The 24,821-nt window shown below is 34.5% G+C and overlaps 1 protein-coding gene across 1 annotated transcript in view; it reads left to right on the top strand.

Annotated features, from left to right (window-relative positions):
- The window catches only part of LOC150077534 (low-density lipoprotein receptor-related protein 2-like), a 496,886-nt gene that overhangs the window by 49,212 nt on the left and 422,853 nt on the right, over nucleotides 1–24,821 (top strand). The window contains exons 5-8 of the mRNA XM_090385933.1: nucleotides 5,822–5,953; nucleotides 13,231–13,341; nucleotides 17,743–17,865; nucleotides 17,979–18,200. Of these exons, the coding sequence (XP_090242059.1) occupies nucleotides 5,822–5,953; nucleotides 13,231–13,341; nucleotides 17,743–17,865; nucleotides 17,979–18,200 (588 nt within the window). The remainder of the gene's footprint in view (nucleotides 1–5,821; nucleotides 5,954–13,230; nucleotides 13,342–17,742; nucleotides 17,866–17,978; nucleotides 18,201–24,821) is intronic.

Genomic DNA, 24,821 nt, shown 5'->3' with positions numbered 1-24,821 from the left:
AACTGATGATGTTACCAACAGAAAATTCTAAATGGGAAGCATTCAAGTAAGTAATCTTGCAACTACTGGACTTTGTTTCAAATGAGAAATACTGTTCAAGGTTTAGGCCTAAGTGGATGTCAGATGAACTAATAAGACTCTTTGCATAGAAGAAAAATGCATGGGATACATACAAATTATCAAGTGACACAGAAACCTGTAGTAGATATAAGCTAGTCTGTAATCAAGTCACAAAGGAGGTTAGGCAAGCAAAGGCAGATTATGAGAAATCTTTGGCAAAGGATGCAAAGAACAACAGCAAAGATTTCTTTGCTTATATTGGTTCACTTGATATCAATGATTTGACTGTTGCTGATCCTGCTCAGTTAGTTGACAAACTGAATGAGTATTTTGAATCTACATTCACACATGAAGAATTCTGTAGGGGAGTAGAGGACAGAAGTTTATTAAACTCTAAGGTAAATGATTTTCTAATAACTTAGAACAAAGTGGAGGAGAAATTGTTGATGTTAAACATAAGGCACTGCAGGGTGGATGGGATGTATCTATTTATATTAAAGGAGGTTGCAAAGTAAGTAAGAAATCCCTTCTCAATAATTATGAGAGCATCCTTGGACTCAGGGAAGGTCTACAGTGACTGGAGATGTGCAAATATATCCCAGTTCATGAAGAGTGTCATGAGTAATTACAGACCTGTTAGTTTAACTACAGTTCCAAGGAAAATAATGGGGTCACTGGTTAAAGTATCATTGCAAGATCATCCAGGCAAGACTGCAGTAATAAGTGAGTTGCAGAATGAGTTTGTTAAGGGTATGTCTTGTCTGACCAATATGATTGGATAAAATGTTGTCAGAAAGGAACTGGATGCAAAAAACAATTTTGATATCATATACTTGTATTTCAGGAAAGCTTTTGATACTGTTGCAATGGAAAACTATATGGAGCAGCATGGCATTAAGAGAAAGTTGCTACAATGGATAAAAGGATGGTTGAGTGGGAGAATGCAGAGTGGTAATCAACGGAGACTGCTCTTCATGGCCAAATGTTATTAGTGGTGTCTCCCAGCAGTCTGTGTTGGGCCCATTGTTTTCTGTATTTATCAGTGATATCGATGGAGATATATCAGGCTTAACAACCCTACTAAACCCAAGTTTGGTAGGGTTGTTAATGACAGTAAGGATGGTATGTTATTGCAACAGGATCTGGAAATATTGAGCAGATGGGCTGAGAGGTGGCAACTGAAGTTTTAACATTGACAAATGCAAAGTGCTGCATATGGGTAGCAGTAACTAGAGTAACATACCGATTGTGTGGTAATACACTTGGGGTAGTTGAGAATGAAAGACCTGGGAGTAATTGTGCAGTCAGATAAGAAGTTTTCTGAGCAATGCAGACTGGCTGCCAGAGCAGGTCATGGGGTCTTGGTCAATGATATATTGGAATCTTGCTAGCAGGGATAAGGAGGTGATTATCCCTTTTATATAAGACAATAGTTAGACCACACCTTGAGTACTGCATACAGGTCTGGAGGCCTCATTTAGGAAGGATGTAGAATTGCTAGAATGAGAAGGGCAACAAGATTGAGTGGAACAAAGGGGTGTTTTTATCAAGAAAGGCTTAATTTCTGTAAATTGCAGTGTCTAGAGACTAGGCACCTGTTAGGTGATCTGATTGAGGTGTACAAGGCCTTGAATTTTTGAGCAGGATCAATACTGATTGGATTCTTTCTCATGCTTAGATTATGAATCTGAGGAGGCATAGATTCAAATTGAGGAAAGACAGTTGTAGAATAGATGTGCAGATATTTGCCTTTAGCCAGTGGGTAGTTGATTGCTAGAACAGACTTCCATCTGTCATTGTGCAAGGTTGATAGCTTAAATTCAAGGAAGAACTGGACAAAATTTTGGATTAAATGGAAATATTTTTTGTTTTATTATGATGTGTATAAGATAGCTTTCTTGCATCATGTCTCTACTGATGCTAATTATACTTTACAACATAAATTACACCTTACTACGCAAATTGTTTTTAAATGTGTAACACTTGTAAGTGCTAACTGTTACCTGTAATCAAGAAATATAAAATAAAGGAAAAAACTATGAAACATCAAATAATTTCATTTCATAGTTTTTTGTTATTTCAATTGCTTAATCACAGGTAGCAATTAGCACCTCATGTTTTATATATAGCAGCAATTGTTGTGTGGTATAAAAGAGTAATTTGAGATTTAAGTTGATTATGGTAAGTTAATAATTAACATAGAAAATTTAATGTTTTGTTTTGTGTGTTCTGTGCTCTTCTTGCCATATTTGGATAAGTGAGTAAGTTTGCATCTCTGTATTGCTCATTGATTTGGTTCTGATTAATTGTGAAATTTGCATATTTTATTTTAGTTTATTTGAATTATCTCCAGTTTACAGGGTTTCATCCATATTTAAATGTCTTCAGTTTAATCTGATTTCACTGTTCATATTGTGGAAACCATGTTTGCTTTGCTGGTAATATGCAGGTGATGACAGAAATGCAACTGTTTTGGAATTTTCGCAGTGAAATGTGTCCCATGAGCAAGTTGTACCTGTAGTTCAACTTTCTTTTGGGGTTTTTTTTGACTCTTAGTAGGCATTCCCACTTTCAGCTTTTTTGCTGATGGGTGGTATAGGATTCTTGTTTGTTTTTTTCATTTTTCATTTTCACTTGTTAACATTACCTTAACAGTGATATAGGGCTATTTTGGCTAGCAGTTTTGCCTTACTTTTGCAGGATCCCATCATAGTTTCTCTGGGTGTACTGGCTTTTGCATGTTAATTTTAATTTGGTTTTCATTTTGTATTTTGAATATTTATTTTAATAGGTGCTATGCTTAGTTTTCATTAGCACCTGAAATATCACTTGTTGCATTCAATAGCAATCTTCATGTGTGGTATAAAAATGTTAATTTGAGACATCGTGTTGATTAGACCACATTTCAGTTACTTTGATTTAAAAAATATGGTGCAACTGCAGTAATATGAGCTAAATATAGAGTGGGAGTGATTTGAATTGCTGAAATGTTCAGATCAATAGGATTATAATGTAATCACATTTTATTCATAAATTATCAATCTAGAGATTTATTTAAATAAATATTGAATGCACCACATCCAAGAAATAACAAGGGAAAAAGTATCATCTGTCAGGAATTTGGGGAGGAAGTAATTTTTTACAGGATGTGTGTTACAAAAACATAGTATAGTATTCTGTTTAATAAAAAAAAATCAAACTTTTGTCTGTTTTACTTTGCTTAGTCTTCTTTAGAATACCTTTTTTGTAGTTAATGTAAAAAAAGCAAGATCTGGAGAGCTGCCATGTCAGTTTCTGTAGTCCATAAAACAGCATTTTAGAACAAACAGTTAACTCAGAAAGGTATGGCAATCTGTTGTTGTAACTAATTTTTAAGGAACCAGCAAATGAAAAGTCCTATAGACACTTCCAAAAAAGATAGTAAGAGAGGAACTGGATGCAAAAAATTAATTTTGATAATTATATATTTGGATTTCAATAAAGCATTTGATACTTTGAAAGGATGCAGTTATATATTGGAGGACTGTGGCATTAAAGGAAAGTTACTACTATAGATAACACAATGGATGAATGGCAGGAGACAGTGGTTGTTAATGGGCACCCATGGATGCATCTTAATAATCTTCTCTGAAATAATAATCTCTTAACTTTTAATAACATTGTTTTGAACTAATGTTGTTATGGAGCTCTTTGGCATTCAGTGCTGGGTCCCTTATTGTTTTTAATATTTATTAATGATATTGATGAAAGCATATCAGGTTTGTCTGAGTTTGCTGATGATATGAAGGTTGACAGTGGTTAATGACAGGAAATTGGTATACAGGTCAAAGGTACTGTATGTGGGCATTGCTAATTCCAGAATAACATACCAGTTGTATCGTAACACATTCAAGGTAGTGAAGAATGTAAAAGACCTAGAAATAATTTTACAGTCTGAAGTTTTCTGACAGTGTAGACAGGCTGCTAGAACAGCTCATGTGTTCTCTTAATGTACAGGAATTTGTCTGGCAGGGACAAGTTGATTATATTGTTGTATAAGACAATTGTTAGACAGCATTTTGATTACTCTATACAGGTGTGGAAACCTCATTTTAGGAAAGATGTGTATCTTTTAAAATGGATACAGAGTACAGCAACAGATTAGTTAGGGGCACAAAAGAGTACTCTTACCAAGACTTCAGTTCTACAAATTGCAGAATCCAGAAATTACACTTGAAACTTGACTGAGTTATTTAAGGCTTTGATTTGATTGAGTAAAGTAAATGCTGTTGGGATCCTTATTCTTGATCAGATAACACACATGAAGGAGTATAATTTTGAATTGAAAAAAGGTGGTTATAGAATAAACTTCAGATATTTTCAGCTAGAGTAATTGATTGCTGGAACAAACTTCCCTCTGGTGTTGTGGAAGCATGCAGTTTAAATAAATTAAAGGAAGGATTAGATAAACTATTAGGAGGGATGATAGTTGATTTGGGTTGTCTTTTTTACTATGCTATATAAATTTGCTTCTTTTCATCATTTTCTAATACTAAGGTTCTGCTACCATGCTGACCCCTACTCACTCAGTGGAGATACTTAGAAGTGTTTGGTGAATCCATAATAAGGCATGTATTACAGCCAGAATATCATTCTTCTCCAGACATTTCCTGTGACTTTTTTTTTCCCCTTTAGGTTGTTTTAATATTCATAAATAGTTTCACATTTATGTGAAACTATTTATGAATATTAAAATTGATTAGATATTACTTTATTGTAAACAATACTATGAACCACCTGAGAATTAATGAGGGAAGAAATGTCGTGGGGATGTTGAATCCCAATATTATGGAGTAATAACAAAGACCTTTTTTATTCAACACTTGGGGAACATTAACCTACTAAGTTAGTTAAACATGCTTTTTCTTTAAAGCAATGTTGCCCTTCAGAATTCCATATGTATTTAAATGTTCCTGGCTTGCATTCTTAATCATTGCCTCTACAATTTTTCCTATCTCTGAAGTCAGACAACTGGTCTGTAGTCCAGCTTCACTCTTAGAACAGTCTTTTTGCATTGGTGATATACTGGCACTTCTCTAATCCAAAGGAATCTCTCCAGAGTCCAAAGATGCCCTCATAATTAACCTCAGTGGTTCATTACACTCCCTGGTGGGCTCCCTCAAAACTACTGGGGTATATGCCATCAACTCCAAGAGCCTTACTTGCCTTTATGCTCAAGAGTTATTTCTGATTTGCAGCTAAAAGAAAATGTGGCTTTTGCTTGAAAAAGCATGTCTTTCACTGTAGTTTCCTGTGCTGTTAATGGAGCAGGTGGGCAGTGTGTCATATGTTCTTCTCAAAAGTTCAACTCTTGCAAAAAACTTATTTTAATAATTGAACTGTTCTATAATTAAAATATAATTTTCACTATAAAATGTAAATATTACAGTGAAATTATTGCCACAAAAAATTCTGATGAACACCCCATCCCTCCCCTGCAGTTTCTCTGACATTTATAGGTTAGCATTTTCTAACTTAGTATCTGTTGTCTTGTAGCTTTATTGTCCAACTGATTTCTTAGATAATTGGTTAGTTTAATTGGACCAAATTGCCCTTCCCTTGCCAGTGAAGGAGTATTTGTTCAAAAGAATTGAATGTCTTTATATATTGTGTGATTTTGATTGCTTTAAATTTCATTATTAAATGTAATTTAATTCCTTATGAGTTTTAAAATTGTTTATTTAAAATTTTTTTTTTCCTGACCATGAATGAATGCTAATAGATTTTAAGCCTAGCAATTGTTCTCAGTCAAATAAAGAATATCACTGTCCTTCTGGTATTTGTCTCTCTATTGAAAAAGTTTGTGATGGTAACATGGATTGTCCTGATGGGGATGATGAAGGCATTCATTGTGGTGAGTTACTTTCAGATTAAAATCTTTTAATCAAAGATTAGTTTATTCTAAATGCTAAAAATAAGTTTCTATTTTTAGTTAGGCTTTATTTTATTATTAATAATGGTTACTTATTAAAAGTTTTCTTTTAATAAGTAAGGTAAAAGAGTTTAGGAGGAAATGGGAATGCATAATAGAAAGTAATTTAGTAGGGGAGTCTTAAGGGGGAACTAGAGGAATCTGTTTTAAACCCAATTGCAAAGCTTTTTAGTGGGATACTAAAAACTAAACTAGAGAAAGAAATAAGAATTTCAGAGGAGCAGTATGAATTTACAGCTGGATGGTCCTGTATTGACATTTATTCACGGTCAAGCAGATTCTGGAAAAATGCCAAGCTACTAGACAGGATATAGGATTAGTGTTTATTGACTTGGAAAAAGCTTATGACAGTGTCCCAAGAAAGATGTGGAATGCCATGGGGAAAAATATCAATACGACAACCAATGATCGACATAATTAGAAAAACATACAAAAGTAACACTTGCTGCATTAAAATTGGTCAGAAATATCAAGGAAATTCAAAACATCAAAAGGCTTGCTACAGGGGTGTGCTGTTTATCCCCAACTTTTTTCATGTGGAGGATAAACATGTACCTGGAAGTGACTCTGTATGCTTGGTCCCAAAGATGCAGATCAATGGGATTGTGTGGCTCAAAACATCTACCTTTCAAACCTTTTTGTTCATAGATGCAGGTACTGGATGCAGAGGATGCTGACTATATGTGCAGAAAGCTATTAGAACAATATAAAATGGGATTTGACAATAAATTTTAGTAAAACAGAATATGAATTCAACAGGGGACATTGAGTGTAAATGGGGCAGAGATAAAGGATGTGAAGCAGTTTAAATATCTAGGAGCTATTGTGTAGATGGATGGTTCATCTGAAGATGAGATTACAAGGAGAATTAATGAGGGAAGAAATGTCTTGGGAATGTTGAATCTCAATATTATGGAGTAATAACAAAGACTTATTTAACACTGCTCAGTAATTTTAGTAATTTACACATTCTTTAATTTCAACATAACATAGGGTCTGTTATTTGACACTATATATTTGTCAAGTGATGATTTTAATACTGTCTCACAGTTGCTGTTGCTTTATGGTCATCCCTGAGGAGATGAGACACAGCAGCTAACATTCTCCTTTATCTTAGTTTGTTTTTGTATTCATTTTAAGATATTTCTTTTTAATCCTCTGTTCAACCACTTGCAAACTCTTATTGTAAGAGCATATGGTGATTAGTTCAGACACTTCATTTTTCTTATAGTTTCCCTATTTTGGATGTCTCATCAAGTGAAAGATGTTTAGAAAGTGTTGAGACCCTTTTCTTCCTCAAAACTTAAATGTGATAATTGTAAATGAAGAAAAAAGTCACAACAGTTACTCATCTAGGGTCACTGAAAACAGTTGATTGTCAGTGTGAGCATTGCCATTTTTCATTATTCAAAATTATGCACCGGCATGTGCAGTGTAAGAACTAATCTAGCATTAGTAGAGGCATATGATGAAGCAAGAAAGCAAACTTATATAGCATCAGCCAAAAAAAAAAAAAAAATTCACCCATCCATTCACTCCATCCACTTGTAGTTGTTGATCTCCACTACAACAGATGGAAGTTTGTTCAAAATATCAGCCACCCACTGGCTAAAAATCCATCACTCTGGCATTGCCAGTGTTGGATCAAATTCAAAATTGTGCTTCAATGTGCAGTGTGAGAATGGACACAATTCCATAATGCAGTGCCTAGAGTAATAAGATGTCCTGTTTTTATGTTTATGTCCAATTTTGAGAATGTCTTTGTATCTCCAAAAAAAATTGGAATTTTTTTGTTTTATACTAATTTTCATGTGAAGCATATTTTTCTAAACTAAATATGCATATTTTGCTAATTTAGCATGGCAATTATTATCTTAATATATAGTAACATGTATATTTTACATGTAATATTATTGAAATGTAATCATTATATTAAGTTCTCAGTGTAAACTGCATGTTCTGCTTGCTCATGAATTACTTATTGATATTATGTATTGCTTTTGTGTTTAAAATAATCATAGAATGTAGAAACATATCATAATTGGTTAAATTATGATATGCATAAGGAAGCATATTCAAAAGAATAAATAAATCTTTATTGCAGAATTGAAATAGCATATATATTCGAACATTTTTATATACTGAAGGCTATATTGGACCATATTGAAATCTTTACATTATAGGAGTTGTACTGCAATATTCTCCAAAGCCATGGCCAGGCAGAAGATCATCTTGATCACAAGATGATCTTCATCTTGATATAGATGAACAGTGCACTGTTGAGTCAGTTTGGTGTGACATAAGCACTGCGAAAGCAAAAATAAGAGTAGGAGTGTGTTATAGGCCTAATGACTCGAATGAGTACAATGAACAATTGTACAGAGAAATAGTGGGCTAGTAAATCAGAATGTCTTTATAATGGGGGATTTTAACTTCCCAGATATTGACTGGAACTTGTGGGTTGGTCATTCACACACTAGTCAGACTTTTGTGGATTTATTGGATGATTGTTTTCTGCAGCAGCATGTTCGAGAGGCAACCAGAGAGAGAGTAATACTCTTGATCTGGTTATCAGCAGTGATCATTTGTGTATTGAGAATTTGCAGATAAAGGAACCACTAGGTGGCAGTGATCAGTGTACTGATGTGGGATTTACTTAAAGATTTAATTACCATCAGGGGTAAAGGAAAGGGTTTTTGCTTCTGTAAAGGTGAGTACAGTGCTCTCTGACAGTTTTTAAATTCTGTACAGTGGTATCAACTGACGATGTTACCAACAGTAAATTGTAAGTGGGAAGCGTTCAAGGAATTAATCGTGGAAGCTACTAAAAGTTTCATACCTATTAAGAAATATTGTTCAAGGTTTAGGCCTGAATGGTTAACTAATGAGACTCGTAATACAGATTAAAAATGCATGGGATGCATATAAATTATCAAGCGACTCAGAAGCCTATGGCAGATATAAGCTAGTCTGTAATCAGGTGACAAAGGAGGTTAGGCAGGCGAAGGCAGATTACAAGAAATCCTTGGCAAAAGATGCTAAGAAGAACAGCAAGGATTTCTTTACTTGTATAAACTCTAAAAGGAAGGGGATGAATCTGATTGGTCCACTTGACATCGATGGTTGATGATCCTGTTCAGATAGCAAACAAATTGAATGAGTATTTTGCATCTACATTCACACGTGAGGAATTATTAAGGTTTGAAAATGGCAGAAGGTTATCAAATTGTAGCAGGATACTTAATGATTTTGGAATAACTGAAAGCAAAGTGGAGGAGAAATTGTTGGTTAAACATAAGAAAAGCACCTGGGGTGGATGGGATTTATCCAGTTATATTAAAGGAGGCGGCAAAGCAACTAAGCAAACCCTTAGCCATATTTATGAGAGCATCCTTGGACTCAGGGGCGGTTCCCACAGACTGGAGATGTGCAAATGTATCCCCAATTCACAAAGGGGGATCGAAGGGTGACAAGAGTAATTACAGACCAGTTAGTTTAACTTCTGTTCTGGGTAAAATAATGGAGTCACTGGTTAAAGATGCATTGCTGGATCATCTAGACAAGACTTCAGCAATAATTCAGACACAGCATGGGTTTGTTAAGGGAAAGTCTTGTCTGACAAATTTGATAGGATATTATGATGTGGTTACAAAGGAACTGGATATATGATATGAAAATTATCAAAAAATGATTTTGATATCATATATTTGGATTTCAGGAAAGCTTTTGACACTTTTGCGCATGGAAGACTATTGTACAAATTGAAGCAGAATGGTATTAAGGGTAAGTTGCTACAATGGATAAAAGGATGGTTAAGTGGGAGAAGACGGTGGTAATCAATGGGTGCTGTTCCTCGTGGACTGATGTTATTAGTGGAGTCCCGCAGGGTTTGGTGTTAGGTCCACTGTTTTGTATATTTATCAGTGATATTGATGAAGGTATATCAGGCTTAATGTCAAAGTTTGCAGATGATACAAAGGTTGGCAGGGTTGTTCATGGCAGTAATGGCAGTGTGCTACTGCAACAGGATCTAGATAATTTGGGCAGATGGGTTAAGAAGTGGCAACTGAGGTTTAACCTTGACAAATGCAAAGTACTGCATATGGATATAAGTAACCCCAGAGAAATGTACCAACTGTGTGGTACTACACTTAAAATGGTAGAAAATGAAAAAGACCTGGGAGTAATTGTGCAGGCAGATATGAAGTTTTCTGAGCAATGCAGACAGGCTGCCAGGGCAGGTCATGGTGTTTTGTCAGTGATATATAGGAATTTTGCTAGCAGGGAAAAGGAAGATCCCTCTGTGTAAGGCAATGGTCAGGCCACGCCTTGAGTACTGCATATAGGTCTGGAGGCCTCATTTTAGGAAGGATGTCGATTTACTTGAGTGTGTGCAGAGAAGGGCAACAAGATTGGTGAGGGGAATGAAGGGATCTTCTTACCAAGACAAGCTTAAGTTCTGCAAATTGCAGCGGCTGAAGACTAGGCACCTGCAAGGTGATCTGATTGAGGTGTATAAGGCCTTGAATGGGTTGAGCATGCTGAATTCTGATGGGATCCCTCCACTTGTTCAGATTACGAACCTAAGGGGGCATAAATTCAAATTAAGAAAAGACAGATGTAGAATAGATGTGCGGAAATTTGCCTTTAGCCAGCAGGTAGTTAATTGCTGGAACAAACTTCCATCTGTTGTTGTGGAAGTTGATAGGTTGAATGAATTTAAGGAGGAACTGGACAGGCATTTGGAGGCAGTGGTGGTTTTTTTTTTGGCTGATGCTGCATAAGCTCATACACTTGCTTTCTTGCATCACATGCCACTACTACTACAAAGATGAATGTGTACTGTGCAGGACATTAAGTTTTGATGTGGATTATAATTACTGCAAGCAAGACTATGTTAAGCCTTTTAAGTGTATGAATGCAAACAGAAAAATGCCACATTTCACTACATGGAAAGGGTTTGTAAATACTACTTTTTTAACCCCCCATCATCTCCTGAGTTGCCTTCTTTGTATGGCACCTGTGTGTGATGAGGACCTTTCAGTGATGCTCCATAGTTAGATTCTGATAATGTAATTTTTTTTTTTTTTTTCTGGGATTCCAACAGGGTCTTTCAAAAAATTAAAATATTACAGCCTTCTCTGTTTAATTTTAAATTAAGTTACTGTGTATTGGGTTAAAGTTCCTTTATGACAGAATGCAGCAAAATTAGTCCCTCCCTAATTTAATATTAATTAATTTCATATATATGTATATATCGACATCCGATATTATTCAAAGCTTTCACAATCGGGCAAATTATCTATGGATATTGTCTTATGAGAAAGTTTGTCAGTATGTAAAGATTAGTTAACACCAGTTTTATAATTATTTAAAATTTGTCTTGTTTTTTTTATTTAATACACAGATACCTGTATTACATGTCATGGTTACCCTGTATTTTGGTTGAATATTACTATCTGATATTAAATATGATCATTTCTCTATAATACCTAGTCTATTCTGATGTATGCATGTTAAATGTAGAATTAATGTTTTTGTTTTTTTGTTTGCATTAAAATATATTGTGTGTGTGTGTGTGTGTGTGTCATAATATAAATAAAACAATGTGTCTCTTTGATTGTGTATGGTAGAAGGCACACTGAACTTTGACTGCAGAACAATAGAAGTCAGTTCTGTAGAAGATTTATGGTGTATGCTATTCTAGGGAGCATGCCTGTAAAATACTTTAAGTGTGTTGTTCCAACTGAAGTCAGGAAAAGATGTGGTCTGTTCTGGATATTTCTTGTGTGTATAAGGTCTACTGGTTGTAGTGCATTGAACCATAAATGTTGCATTCTGTATTGATATTCTGGACAATTTGGCATGCATCATTTTTACTTTTATACAAATAAAACTACATTTATTTGTAGTTCTATTTGCATACAACTAATGTATTACATTACATTGTAGTTTTATAGAGGCAGCCAATACACATTTTAATGTGATAATTTTCCTTGTCACAAAGCAAGAATTATGAATGCATAGCTTGAAGAGAATGAAATTAGAAAATTCAATAGCCAACATAGATTCCCCCCTACCACCCAGTGAAACATCTTTGTTATTGTCTAGATTGCAGAATTAGGTCAAGGTGGTCTTTCTCATAGTAGAGAATGCTTTAAAGCAAGAGTGGAGCACAACTCTAGCAGAAATTAATAGCAAGTTTTTTTCAAAATGTCAAAGCAGTCATTACAGCAATAGGTGGGCCAACATGTTATTGATTTCTTTGAATAAATATTTGTTTTTTAATAACTGCAAGTTGTCACGAATTTTTGCTGGATAATGCAGATTATTGCAAGCTGTAAAAATAATAGCAAGAAAGTTTTCATGTTATTATTGATAACATGGAAACTTCAAACAAAGTGATAAATTCAAACTCTTTAAATTCAGCAAATGAGGTATAAACTGAATTTTAGGAAGTTTTTTTCTCCCTTTTTTGTGCGATGTTTTTTTTGTGTTGTGGAAAGGTTTTGAACTGGCAGTCTTGTTACAGTGCAGCACTAGTTCAAGATTAGATTTGTTTGCAGAAATGATCCAGAAACATGTTTGAACAATCTGGTTCAAAACTGTTGGGTTCTCTACCTAACCTTGGAATAATTCACTTACCAATAAAGAACTTTAAGGCCAAATCACAGGTGCCATGTAGGATATCTCTGAAAAAACACTGGATGCAGTTATGGTAAACTTCAATCAACATCTGTGAATTGTCTTGGATGCACAGAAAACAAGAATTTTTTTTTTTTTTTTTTCAATAGTAAACTCTTGTGTGTTACATGTTTAATAACAAACTCACCAATTCCAGCACAATATGCCAATGTCCCTTGATAGTCCTATATTTTTGCAGTAGTGTGCAATTTAATACTTTCCCATGGGTGTATTAGTCTACTTTTGATTAAAATACTGTATATATAAAATTGAAAGTAACAAAATTAAAAATAAAATATATGCTGCAACGTATAAATTGTTGCAGCATAGAATAGCAACATTCTATGTAGTTCCCCTCCCCACCATCACCAAACGTTAAATGAGAAAGTTCATGAACTACAAACATAATAGAATTTTGGTTATTCTGGTTGGTATTTTAAATTATGTATAATTTAAACTTAAATCAGATAAGTCTTATGAATTTGCATGAATATAAGATTTTGAAATATTTTTAGATGATTGTCAAAATGGCACATGCATCTATAATTGTAGAGCCACACCAAATAGTTCAGCATGCTTTTGTAATCCTGGATATCAAGTTGCATCTGATGGACTCACTTGCTCAGGTGAGCATCTTAATTTTGTATTATAATCTCTATTAATGGGGGGGGGGAGACAGTGTGAATGAATGCACTCATTCTAGTAAAATGTGAGGAGTAGATATGTATTCTTAAAAATGTAATCAAACTAGTTAAATTTCTTTTGATAGTATAAACATATTTTTTACTAATATTGATATATTTATGTAGTAAAGAATGGCTAAAATTCAGGTAACATTTAACTATGGAGTAGTGATTGTAATTGTTTTTTGAGTATTAGTCAGGCCAAATGATGTAATGAATGATGTTATGATGTAAATGTTGGGGGATACAAGGACTAATAGATTAACAGTAGCCACTTGCAGAGGTGAAAGTGATTCTTCCACTGCTTCTATTGGAATGAGCAGAAGCCTGGAAAACAAAATGCAGGATATTTCAGAGACTGCTGCAAGTCATATTAGAAGATGAAATGCACAAGGCATAATTTATTATGGGTTAAGGTAATTAACTATATAATATCAGTGTAGATACACCATAGTTTACCCATAAATTTTAACTATGTATGTAGTGTAAAAGGCATCGTTTTAATTGTATATCATATTGTGTGTGTACCTTCCCAACAAGATAGCTGGTATTGCACTACTTCAAATAAATAAGTCTTCTCTAGTAGAGAAGACTACTGTGATTTATTTTCTACACCAATATTATATAGTTAATTGCCTAAACCCATAAGAAATTATGCCTTGTGCATTTTGTCTTCTAATACATTATTATTTATACACCATTTGGCATCTCTCATATTGTGGAAATAACTTCAACTGTGATGGCATGTTGCATTATAAGGGTACCTGCCCACTCACTGATGATATTTCAAGTCTTGAAACGGTCGCTAGGGGAGCCAGATAATCGCAGAGTTTCCGAGAATAGGTAACAGTCTTCTCTACTGGAGAAGCGTTGCCTATTCGAGGAATTTTGAGTTTTTGAGTGGTGCGAGTTGGAGTTACTGTCCCTTTCATTCTTCTGAATCGTTTAGTTTCCTCTTCCCCTCCTACTATAACTTTCCCTCTACTTTTTGCTTTTCTAAGTCTAATAGGGACAAGTGGATATTAGAGTAGATATTCACATACATACATACAAATAGCTTAAATGATTGTCTGGGTGGTGGTGGTATCCACTGAAAATAAGTCTTCTCTATTAGAGGCATTATTTATTTGAAGTAGTGCAATACCAGCTGTCTCATTGTGAAGGCATTCACAATATGAGATACAATTAAAACTATGCCATTTACACTACATACATAGTTCAGATTTATGGATAAACTATGGTGTATCTACACCAATATTTAGTTAATTACCTAAACACTTTTTTTTTGGGATGGTACGACATACTGGCACCTTTATTAACAGTGACGTGTGATATCTGAATGCAGTGCACTTCGAAATTTGTAATATTCCGTAAATTGCTTTCACGTTTATTCAAATAAGCTTAAAATTATTTAACTAAATTTTGCATTTTTTACTCTATTTTTAAGATATTTCTATATAAAACTATATAACCATTTTTATAATTCTAAATTACTCAGTCGGATCTCTGTTTAACGAAGTCCTTTTATAGCGAATTGTTTTGAATTTCCCGTGGAAGTTACATTTAAAATAGTTTCTGTTGAATGAAGAAAATGTTCATATAGCGAACAGATTAGGAGAGAATTATGTCGGTACGCACTGTTCGCATTTCTGACCTTCAGCCGATTTGGGCAATTAGTGCTACTGCATGAATTAAGAGAGCTAAAGCATTCTATAACTTAGTGGTACCTGGTAAAACCTATCCGACCACCTGTCCCACATACGGAGGAGTCGCACTAGTCAAGAGTGAGCAGATCAAGGAGTGTTCCCAATGAGCTCTGGCCCACCTTCTACTGGTGGTGTCCAACCTTTTCCTGTACAGGGGCCATATTCAAAACAATTCAAAGTTAGATTTCTTTAGAGTGTTACATTTTCCATATCTTGTTGCATGTAAAATAAAATTGAAAATTTTATTAAGTACAATACACAATTACATTTACTGAACAAAACATTTAATCAGAAAAATTTTTTGATAAAATTTAAAATGCTGTTTTAGTTCACTTTCCTCTCGGGTCATAGGTTGTGGACACCTTTGTGAATCAACAGTAAGCACCCAGTTCGAGAATTACAAAAGTGATTTTCTTTTACCCCAACAAATAATTATCTGTTGTTTCGAGGAAGTGTGTTATCCTCATTTTTCCGTAAATTTTCCCTATCTTTGTTTACATGGTCACAATTAGCTGAAATAGTGACAATAGTGACAATACCGATGATGAGAGAAAGAAAACGAGGACAACAAAGGTATTAATCCTTCTAATCATGAATTGTTGACATTTGGTGTAAGTGAAGAAAATTGTCAATTAGGTTACAGTTAAATGAAAGAGATGCAATTTGTGAATTTTGGGTATACCTAATTGAGATAAGGTTTCAGAAGAATTGAAGCATTTGATGAACACTCTGCGTAAGATACCAGTTTTATCGAGTGAATGTGAACGAGGATTTTCACAAATGAATCTGATTGCCAGTCCAACCAGCGCTTCGTTGATGCCAAAAACAGTTTCTTAAAATTGTATGCCCACTGCTGACCCACTTCAATCCAGCAAAATATGTTGATTTATGATGCTTTGGAAATGGCATTCAGCAACCAACACAGGAAGAAAAGAAGTCTGCATAAGATAGGGGTCGGCAACCTGCAGCTCGCAAGCCACATGCAACTCTTTTAACATGTAACTGCGGCTCTTTAACTTTACAGCTCACATGAAGCACAGTTTGAAATGGAGTTAGAGGACTTAAAAATCATGATATGTGGAGTGCAAGACTAAAATGCCTTAAAACTGAAATTGAGGATTTGGAGAGGCAAAAGGCTGCCCTTGCAATTCTACACAAATGGATGGTGATAGATGCATTTAAAATGCAGACCAAATTGTGTTTGTGTGGAGTTGCTTACCGGACCCATATATAAAAATTGGAAAATATTTTCATTTGGACTTCTCTCAGTTTTTGGTATTGGATGTTTGTTACCTTTTTTTTTTTCAGTATTAATAAATAATATTTCAAAAAATATATATTTTAATAAACACCTTCCCCCCTCTATTCCATCACCTCCCCCTTCCCAGCTTGAGCTGAGGTGTGTTCCTTCGGATTCTCTTTTTTTTTAAAATTAGATCAAAAATGGATCTTCACTCAAAAGGTTGCTGACCCTTGGCATAGGGTGTCAGATGAGAACTTAATAAAAATTTGGAATATTTTACCAAAACTTTATGAAATTATTTTTACTTATGTTACTCTTTACTTATTTTACTCACATTTTACTTATTTTTTTTTATATACTTGAATAATAAATTTCTGCTTAATAAACTGTATTTTTTGTTGTTCTTATTCTAAAAACATTGTTACTAAAGTAACAATATCAGGAAAAAAAAAATTTCACAGTACTTTTCATATCCTTTTAATTTTCAGTTTTTCTTGATAGCAAAGAATGAGTACCGGCACCTGTTTTTTTTTTTTTTTTTACAAAAAAAAAGCACTGCCTAATAAACCCATAAGAAATTGTCGTGTGCATTTCATCTTCTAATACATTTATATCATCTGCAAATTTCAGACATCAAACTTTCTATTCCCTCATTGTTACCATTGAAGATAAAAAGCAAAAGTAGTTCTAGCAGAATAGGAATACTTCACGTATGCCATCTCTTCTTCACACAGGTAGATAAGATAATGCTTGGTTGGATCTAATATGAGGTGATTTTTTAAAATCAGATCTTTTTCTCTCTCTCTCTGTTTCTCTTCCTCTCCCCCCCCCATCTTTTGGTAATCTGTAATTTTGCATTAAATTGATGCAGAATTTTTGCTTCATTAAATGCCCATTACACAAAACTTTGTACAATGTTTGTATAATAAGACTAATGGATATACATTCTCACTTCCTTTTTCCCAGTACAGATTGTTTGGTTACATATTTATCCATCTCTGTTACATTTATTTTACCTACTACAGTAACTCTTTGGTAAGAGATGTTCTCTTAATAAGTTACTATACAGTGGATTTTTTGACATCCTATTGTTCTTCTGTCATATGTCTTAAACTCATCATTATTTCCAATGTATGTTGTCTTAATGGGTATTATAATCAGTTCCTCTGGCACACTTAATTGTAAATACTTTTAATCTGTTAAAAAAAAAAGTAAGTTATTTAATTTTGTAGCAACAGACCATATTATCTAACTATTTACAGAAACAAAGGTATTATTGTGAATGCATCATTAGTTATATCATGCAGAACAGCTGTTTCTGCTTTATTTACAATTATATTGTTCTATTTTAAATTGCTTTTCTTTAATACTTTCATTTTGTATATTCATTTGCAGATATTGATGAATGTACAGTTTCAGAAAATCCTTGTAGCCATATTTGCAAAAATACAGACGGCAGTTATGAGTGTGAATGCCTTTTTGGCTACACTATGAAAAACAACAGTTGTCAAGCAGACAGTGAGTTTTTATATTAAAGTTAGAAATATTGGAAGTGTTTCATTCTTTTAATGATTTTTTATTTTATTTCAGTAGTATGCTAGAACCTATAATAATTTTATATCAATTTGCAGATCCTGAGCCACTATTGATTTTTACCAATGTGCATGAAATTAGAGGTTTGTGGTTGATATCTGATAGATATTTTCCTATATATACATCTGCATCTCATTCTGTGTCAGTTGATTTTGACCCACAAGAACCAAGAGTATTTTGGGGAGAGGTATCTGATAATGGATCTGTCATTTCCTCAAGTAACTTAGGATATTTGGATGCCAAACTAATAATTCATACAGGTATCTGTTAATTATACTATTGTAGTCTTAGTTTAATTGTTTACTGATAGAGAATGGTATTCTAAAATCCATATCTAAAAATGCAGTGTATAATGTAACACTACTTTTTTTTTTTTCCATGTTAAACAAATGCCAAATGCATATAGTACACTCAAATTTGAGTTGAGTGCACTGTTTTTGGATTAAGAAAAAGATGAGTTTCTTGAAACAATCTCAATAGTTAAAAAAAAAAAAAAAAGCTAAAACAAAGGATTAGTGGATGGGTTAGGCTAACGTAATTATATAGCATGCAGTGATTTTGGAATTATTACAGTATATCAGATTTCTAAAACATCTTGAAATACAGAATGATTCAAGTTTTGAATTGATTCATATTCTGAATTGACCACAAATTATAAAGTTGCATACATTTACAATTTGATGTTAAATATTTTTGCTTTTTTCTAATTTATTTAGACAGAGTATAAGATACATAAATTACTATTATCATAGTAATGTGCTAATGGTAATTTATATACTAAATGGTATTGGCATCCTTGTTCTTTCTTGGATGATGCACATAAGGGGACATAAATTTAATTTTAAAAAGGATAGTTGCAGGATAGAGGTGGAAAATTTTTCAGCCAGAGTAATTGATTTTTGGAACAAACTTCTATCTGATATGGGAAAGTTGAATAAATTTAAGGAAGGAATAGGCAAATTGATAGAGGAAATATTCAGATGAGTGGTGTTATTTTGGCTGGTTCTGTATAAGCTTGTTTCCTTGCATCATTTACCAATACTGATATTAAAACAGGACTAAACTATGGTAGACAAAAGTAAGATCTGCAGGTAGTATTAGAAAACAGTTGTCACTTGGACAGATTTTTACCATCAAAATGATCAGTTCACCTGTTAATTTGAGTAGACTTAGATGCCATTTATCCATAACCAATATAGCTGGATGGTGGGGGGTTGGCAACCTGCAGCTCGCGAGCCGCATGTGGCTCTTTGATAATTTAACTGTGGCTATTTATCTTTTAGCCCTGATGAAGCACCATTCAAAATGGAGTTAGAGGACTTAAATCAAGGACGTGGAGTGTAAAACTATATAATGCCTTATCCGAAACTGAAGATTTGGAAAAGGCAAAAGGCTGCACTTGCAATTCTACACATGGATGCTGATAGATGAGTTGTAAAAGCAAGACCAAATTGTGTTTGCGTGGAGTAGCTTACCGGACAAGTATATATATTTGAAAATATTTGCATTTGGACTTCTCTCAGTTTTTTGTTTGTATTTCTGCAGGCAAATATTTTCAAACATGAACTTTATTAAAAATAAATCAAACCATCTGAACAATGTCTCTCAGCATCTTTAAAGATGAAAATTGCAGCATACTCGCCTGATGTTGAGAGACTTGCTCAAGAAGTTCAGCAGCAAAAGTCACATTAATTCGTACATAATTGTATGTTGGTTATGTTTTTTCAGTATTAATAAATATTTCAAAAATATTTTTTTAATAAAACATCTTTCCATTCTATTCCATTTTTTAAAAAACTCTACCCTCCCCCCCCAGCTTGAGCTGATGTGTGGCTCTTCAGATTCTTTTTTTTAAATTAGCCAAAAATGGCTCTTCACTCAAAAAAGGTTGCCAACCCTTGCTGTATGGCCTAGGCCAGATGAGCTTACATACTAACACAGAATAGCATGCTTAGACAATTATAAAATAAAATTAATAAGGAGAGGAATGAAAGCATATGGATTTTAACTTTCCAGATATTGATAAATAAGATGATAAGATATATACAAGTGCTAAGTGGACTAAAATGATATATATAGAGTAAGACAGGAATAGAGGGCATAAGTGCAATTATTAATAGTTTAATTTCTCTGGGATAAATTAGTATTCAATAAATTAGTTAATATCAAGGCTAATCAATTTGATATTAACAGCAGAAATTGCAAATGGCACTTGATTCAAGAAAAGTTAAGCCATTGTCTTAAAAGGATATAAAAACCCTTTGCACTTAAATTTGTCACCTAATAATGCTAAATGAATGCAAGTCCAGCCCTCATTAGTTGTGATTTAAGTTTTATTATTAAAATATTTTAACTGATATGCAGAGTACATGTGATTGGCTCTGTCTCTATCAATTTCTTGATTGGTTCAGGTGACTGATATTTTGGATAGTCATATTTTGTTATTTGACATTCCCTATGTGCAAAATGAATATTAGCATTAGTAGAGGCATACGATGTAAGAAAGCAAGCTTATGCGGCATCAGACAAAAAAAACTAGATTTCACCCTTCCATTCGTTCCAAATACCTGTCCAGCACAGCCTTAAATTTATTTAGGCTTTTAACTTCCACAATAAAAGATTGAAGTCTGTTCCACCAATCAACTACCCACTGGCTAAAGGCAAACTTCTGCACATCTATCCTACAATTGTCTTTCCTCAATTTGAATTTAGGCCCTCAGGTGATTATTCTGTCTCAATTTGAATTTAGGCCCTCACGTGATTATTCTGAGCAACAGGAAGAATCCCATCAGCATTGAGCTTCAATGCAATCAATCAGATCACCTTACAGGTGCCTAGTCTCCAAACACTAATCTACAAAACTTAAGCTCTTTCTTCGTAAGAGCAACCCTTTGTTCCATTCAGTAATCTTGTTGCCCTTCTCTGTACTGGTTCCGAAAGCTCCACATCCTTCTTAAAATGAGGCCTCCAGACCTGTATACATCACTTGAGGTGTGGCCTGACCATTGCCTTTATAAAAGGGGCAATCGCCTCCTTATCCCTGCTAGAAAAATTCCTGTATATCATTGACAAGACACCATGAGCTACTCTTGCAGGCAGTCTACACTACTAGAAACTTTATATCTGCCTGCACAATTACCCCCAGGTCCTTTTCATTCTCTACCACTGTCAGTGTAGTACTATGGAGTTATTACGTTACTCTGGAGTTACTGCTTCCCATATGTAGTACTTTACATTTGTCAGTGTGAAACTTCATTTGCCACCTTTCAGCCCATCTGCTCAACTTTTCTAGGTCCTGTTGCAGCAGCGTACTGTCATTAACAACCCTGCCAACCTTCATATCATCTGCAAACTTGGACATTAAGTCTGATATGCCATCATCAATATCATTTATAAATACAGAAAACAACAATTGACCCAACACTGAACCCTGAGGGACTTCACTAATAACATTAGTCCACAATGAGCAGTGCACATTGATTACCACTCTGTCTTCTCCCACTCAACCATCCCTTTATCCATAGCAGCAATTTGCCTCCAATGCCACACTGCTCCAATTTGTGCAGCAGTCTTCCATGTGCAAAGTATCAAAAGCCATTTTAAGATCCAAATATATGATATCAAAGTTATTCCTTGCATCCAGTTGCTTTGTGACCACATCATAGTATCCAATCAAATTGGATACTATGATGTGGTCATACTTAACAAAACCATGCTGTGTCTGAGCTATAACTGAAGTCTTGTCTAGATAATCCTGCAGTGCTTCTTTAACCAGTGCCTCCATTAATTTCCCAGGAACAGAAGTTAAACTAAAGTCTATAAAGTTAAACAGTCTATAATTACTTGTTGCCCTTTGATCCTCCTTGGTGAATTGGGGTCACATTTGCACATTTCCAGTCCATGTGTACCTCCTCTCATAATGGCTAAGGGTTTGCTTACTTCCTTTGCTGCCTCCTTTAATATAACTGGATGGATCCCATCCACCCCAGGTGCCTTATGTTTATCTTCAATTTCTCCTCCACTTTCCTTTCAGATATTACAAAATCATCTAGCTCACTGCCAAATTTAGTTCCCCTCTGGCATTCCCCTCCCTGAATACCTCATGTGTGAATGTAGATGCAAAATACTGATTTAGTTTAACCATCTGAGCAGGTTCATCAACAGTTGAACCATTGATATCCAGTGGACCAATCTGATTCATCCCCTTCTAGAGTTTACATAGGTAAAAAACTCTTTGCTGTTTTTATTTGCATGCTTTGGCAAAATTTCTCATCTGCCTTTGCCTGCCTAACCTCCTTTGCAACTTGGTTACAGACCAGCTTATATCTATCATAGGCTTCCATGTCCCGCATTAATTTATGTATCCCATGCATTTTTCATCTCTGCTACATGTCTCATTAGTTCATCTGACCTCCATTTAGGCCTAAACCCCGAACAATATTTCTTAGTTGGTATGTAAAGCCTAGTAGCTTCCAAGATTGATTCTTTGAATGATTCCCATTTTCAGTTTGCTATTGGTAACATCATCAGTTGGTCCCACCATATAGAATTTAAACACAGTCTCAGACCTCCGTAGTCACCTTTACGAAAGCAAAAACCCCTTCCCTTTACCCTTGATGGTAGTTACCTCTTTGAGTAAATCCCACTTCAGCACACTGTGATCACTGCCACCTAGTGGTTCCTTTATCTGCAGATTCTTAATGCATAAAGAATCACTACTGATAATCAGTTCAAGAGTATTACTCCCTCTAGTTGCCTCTCAAACGTGCTGATGTAGAAAACAATCATCCAATAAATCCACCAAAGGCTTGCTAGTGTGTGGGTGACCAACCCACAAATTCCAGTCAATATCTGGGAAATTAAAATCCCCCATTATAAGGCACTCTGATTTACTAGCCCACTATTTCCCTGTACAGTTTTTTTCTTATACTCAGAGTCGTTAGGCCTATAACACTCCTGCTCTCAAATTTGATTTCCCAGTGCTTATGTCACTCCAAACTGACTTGACACTGCATTGTCCAGTGATGTCAGCTGGCTTTACCTCATTGGATTTTATTAGTTTTTTAACTAATAGCATAACCTCTCCTCCCTTCCTATCCTGTCTATCATTCCTGTATGCATTTTAATCCCCAAATTCCAGTTCTGCATTCCTTATATCTGTGTGACACCATGTCTCTGATATCCCAACAATATCTGCTTTTGATATCTTGACCAACACCTCAAATTCATAAAATTTATCAATTTATTTACCAAACTCCTAGCATTAGTGTACACGTAAGTATACATGCACATATTCTTATCTACCCTAACACAATCCATGTGTTTACTTGTACCGCAATGACTTCCAGCTGTCTCTGAAGTCCCTGCGTCTTGTTTACCAGGCTACTGCTCTTTCCAATAGACGCAGTGAGTGCAAGAATCACTTTCATCTCTGTCAGCAGCTACTGTTAATCTATTAGTCCATGTATTCCCTCCCAATCTAGCAGTTTTCTGATCCTTCTAACATTCTTGATAGCATCAACAAATATTCTTGCACCTTTCTATTTAAGTGTATCCCATCCCTGTAGTAGCAGTCTCTCCTGTTAACAAGCACAGACCAAGCTGAGAAAAAGGCTACCCCTCGAACCTTGCACAATCTCTTCAGGGCCGAATTGATCGACAAGGCTCTCGTCATATATTCCCTCCTATTGTGTCTACGCAGAATTGCAGACACTTTCAAATTCAACCCTAATTCACAGCTTTTTTTTTTTTTCAACAGTGACTTGTACTTGTTAAGTAATTCCACCAATCACCTACTCTTAATATCATTAGTGCCAACATGTACAACAATATCACCTTTTGTGCCCTTAAACTGTATACTGGTTAATGACTCCAAATTATATCCAAAATTTTATTTTAAACAAATATAATATTTACAGATAATTAAGCATATTTTTTGAAGCTTAACCATGGCTATTTTTATATTTATTTTTACAAATTCAGAAAGTGTTAAAGGGTTTCTTTTTAGAAAAAAATTATCTAGAAATATTATGGAGTGACTTCAATTTTTCCTTTTCCAGTGATCAGGTCTCTTCTTTCTGATTGTATGTGCTGAATGATTTTTAAAGTAATAGTGGGCCCTTTATCCAAAAAAGCTTGGAACATAGGCTTTCTCAATTCTGGGAGTTTTGCATTTAAAATAAATTATTAAAAATGCATATTAATGTATGCAATTATCTGATAAGTGTTACAGAAGAATGCAAATTAATGTTTTCAGGTGCCTTCCCAATATTCAATATAACTTTACATTACAAAAGTCTGAACATAAGTGATTGTCTTGAAGACTGAAAAACAGAATTATCTTTTTTGTCAGAAAAAATGTCCATAATATTTTTTTAAACATGTCCTATAAAGTAAACTGCTTCACATGTGTAGGCTTATTTTTTTTGCAAAATCTCTTGTATTTTAATATACCCTTATAATATTATTTAACGAGTAGAAAGCAATTTTTAGAAAAAGCTGAGTTAGAGTTAAATTGAGTCTGTAATTCTGCCTAGGCATGATGAGAGGAAGTATATGATGAGAGACCTGTCAATCAATTTTTCCCTGGAGAGATTGTGCAAGACTCATGGTGTAAAAATTTTTCTTTGTGCAGTCTGAGCTTGTTAACAGGAGATTGCTTCTTCAGGATTGGGATATGATTAAATAGAAAGGTTGCTAAAATATTTGCTGATTCTATCAAGGCAGTGTTAGATGTGGTAGTTTTGGGAATACACAATGAATAGATTAATAATAGGCAGAGGTGAATGTGATTCTTACACTGCTTATATTGGAATGAGCAGTAGACATGAAAGCAATGTGCTGGGGATTTCAAAAACTGCGGGGGGTCATCATGAAACAAG

The sequence above is a fragment of the Mastigoproctus giganteus genome, chromosome 12 (genome assembly GCF_048544385.1).
Source record: "Mastigoproctus giganteus isolate SK-2022 chromosome 12, ASM4854438v1, whole genome shotgun sequence".
Classification (NCBI taxonomy): Eukaryota; Metazoa; Arthropoda; class Arachnida; order Uropygi; family Thelyphonidae; genus Mastigoproctus; species Mastigoproctus giganteus.
The sequence above is the reverse complement of the archived record's forward strand: the minus strand, read 5'-3'. Positions and strand labels throughout refer to the sequence as shown.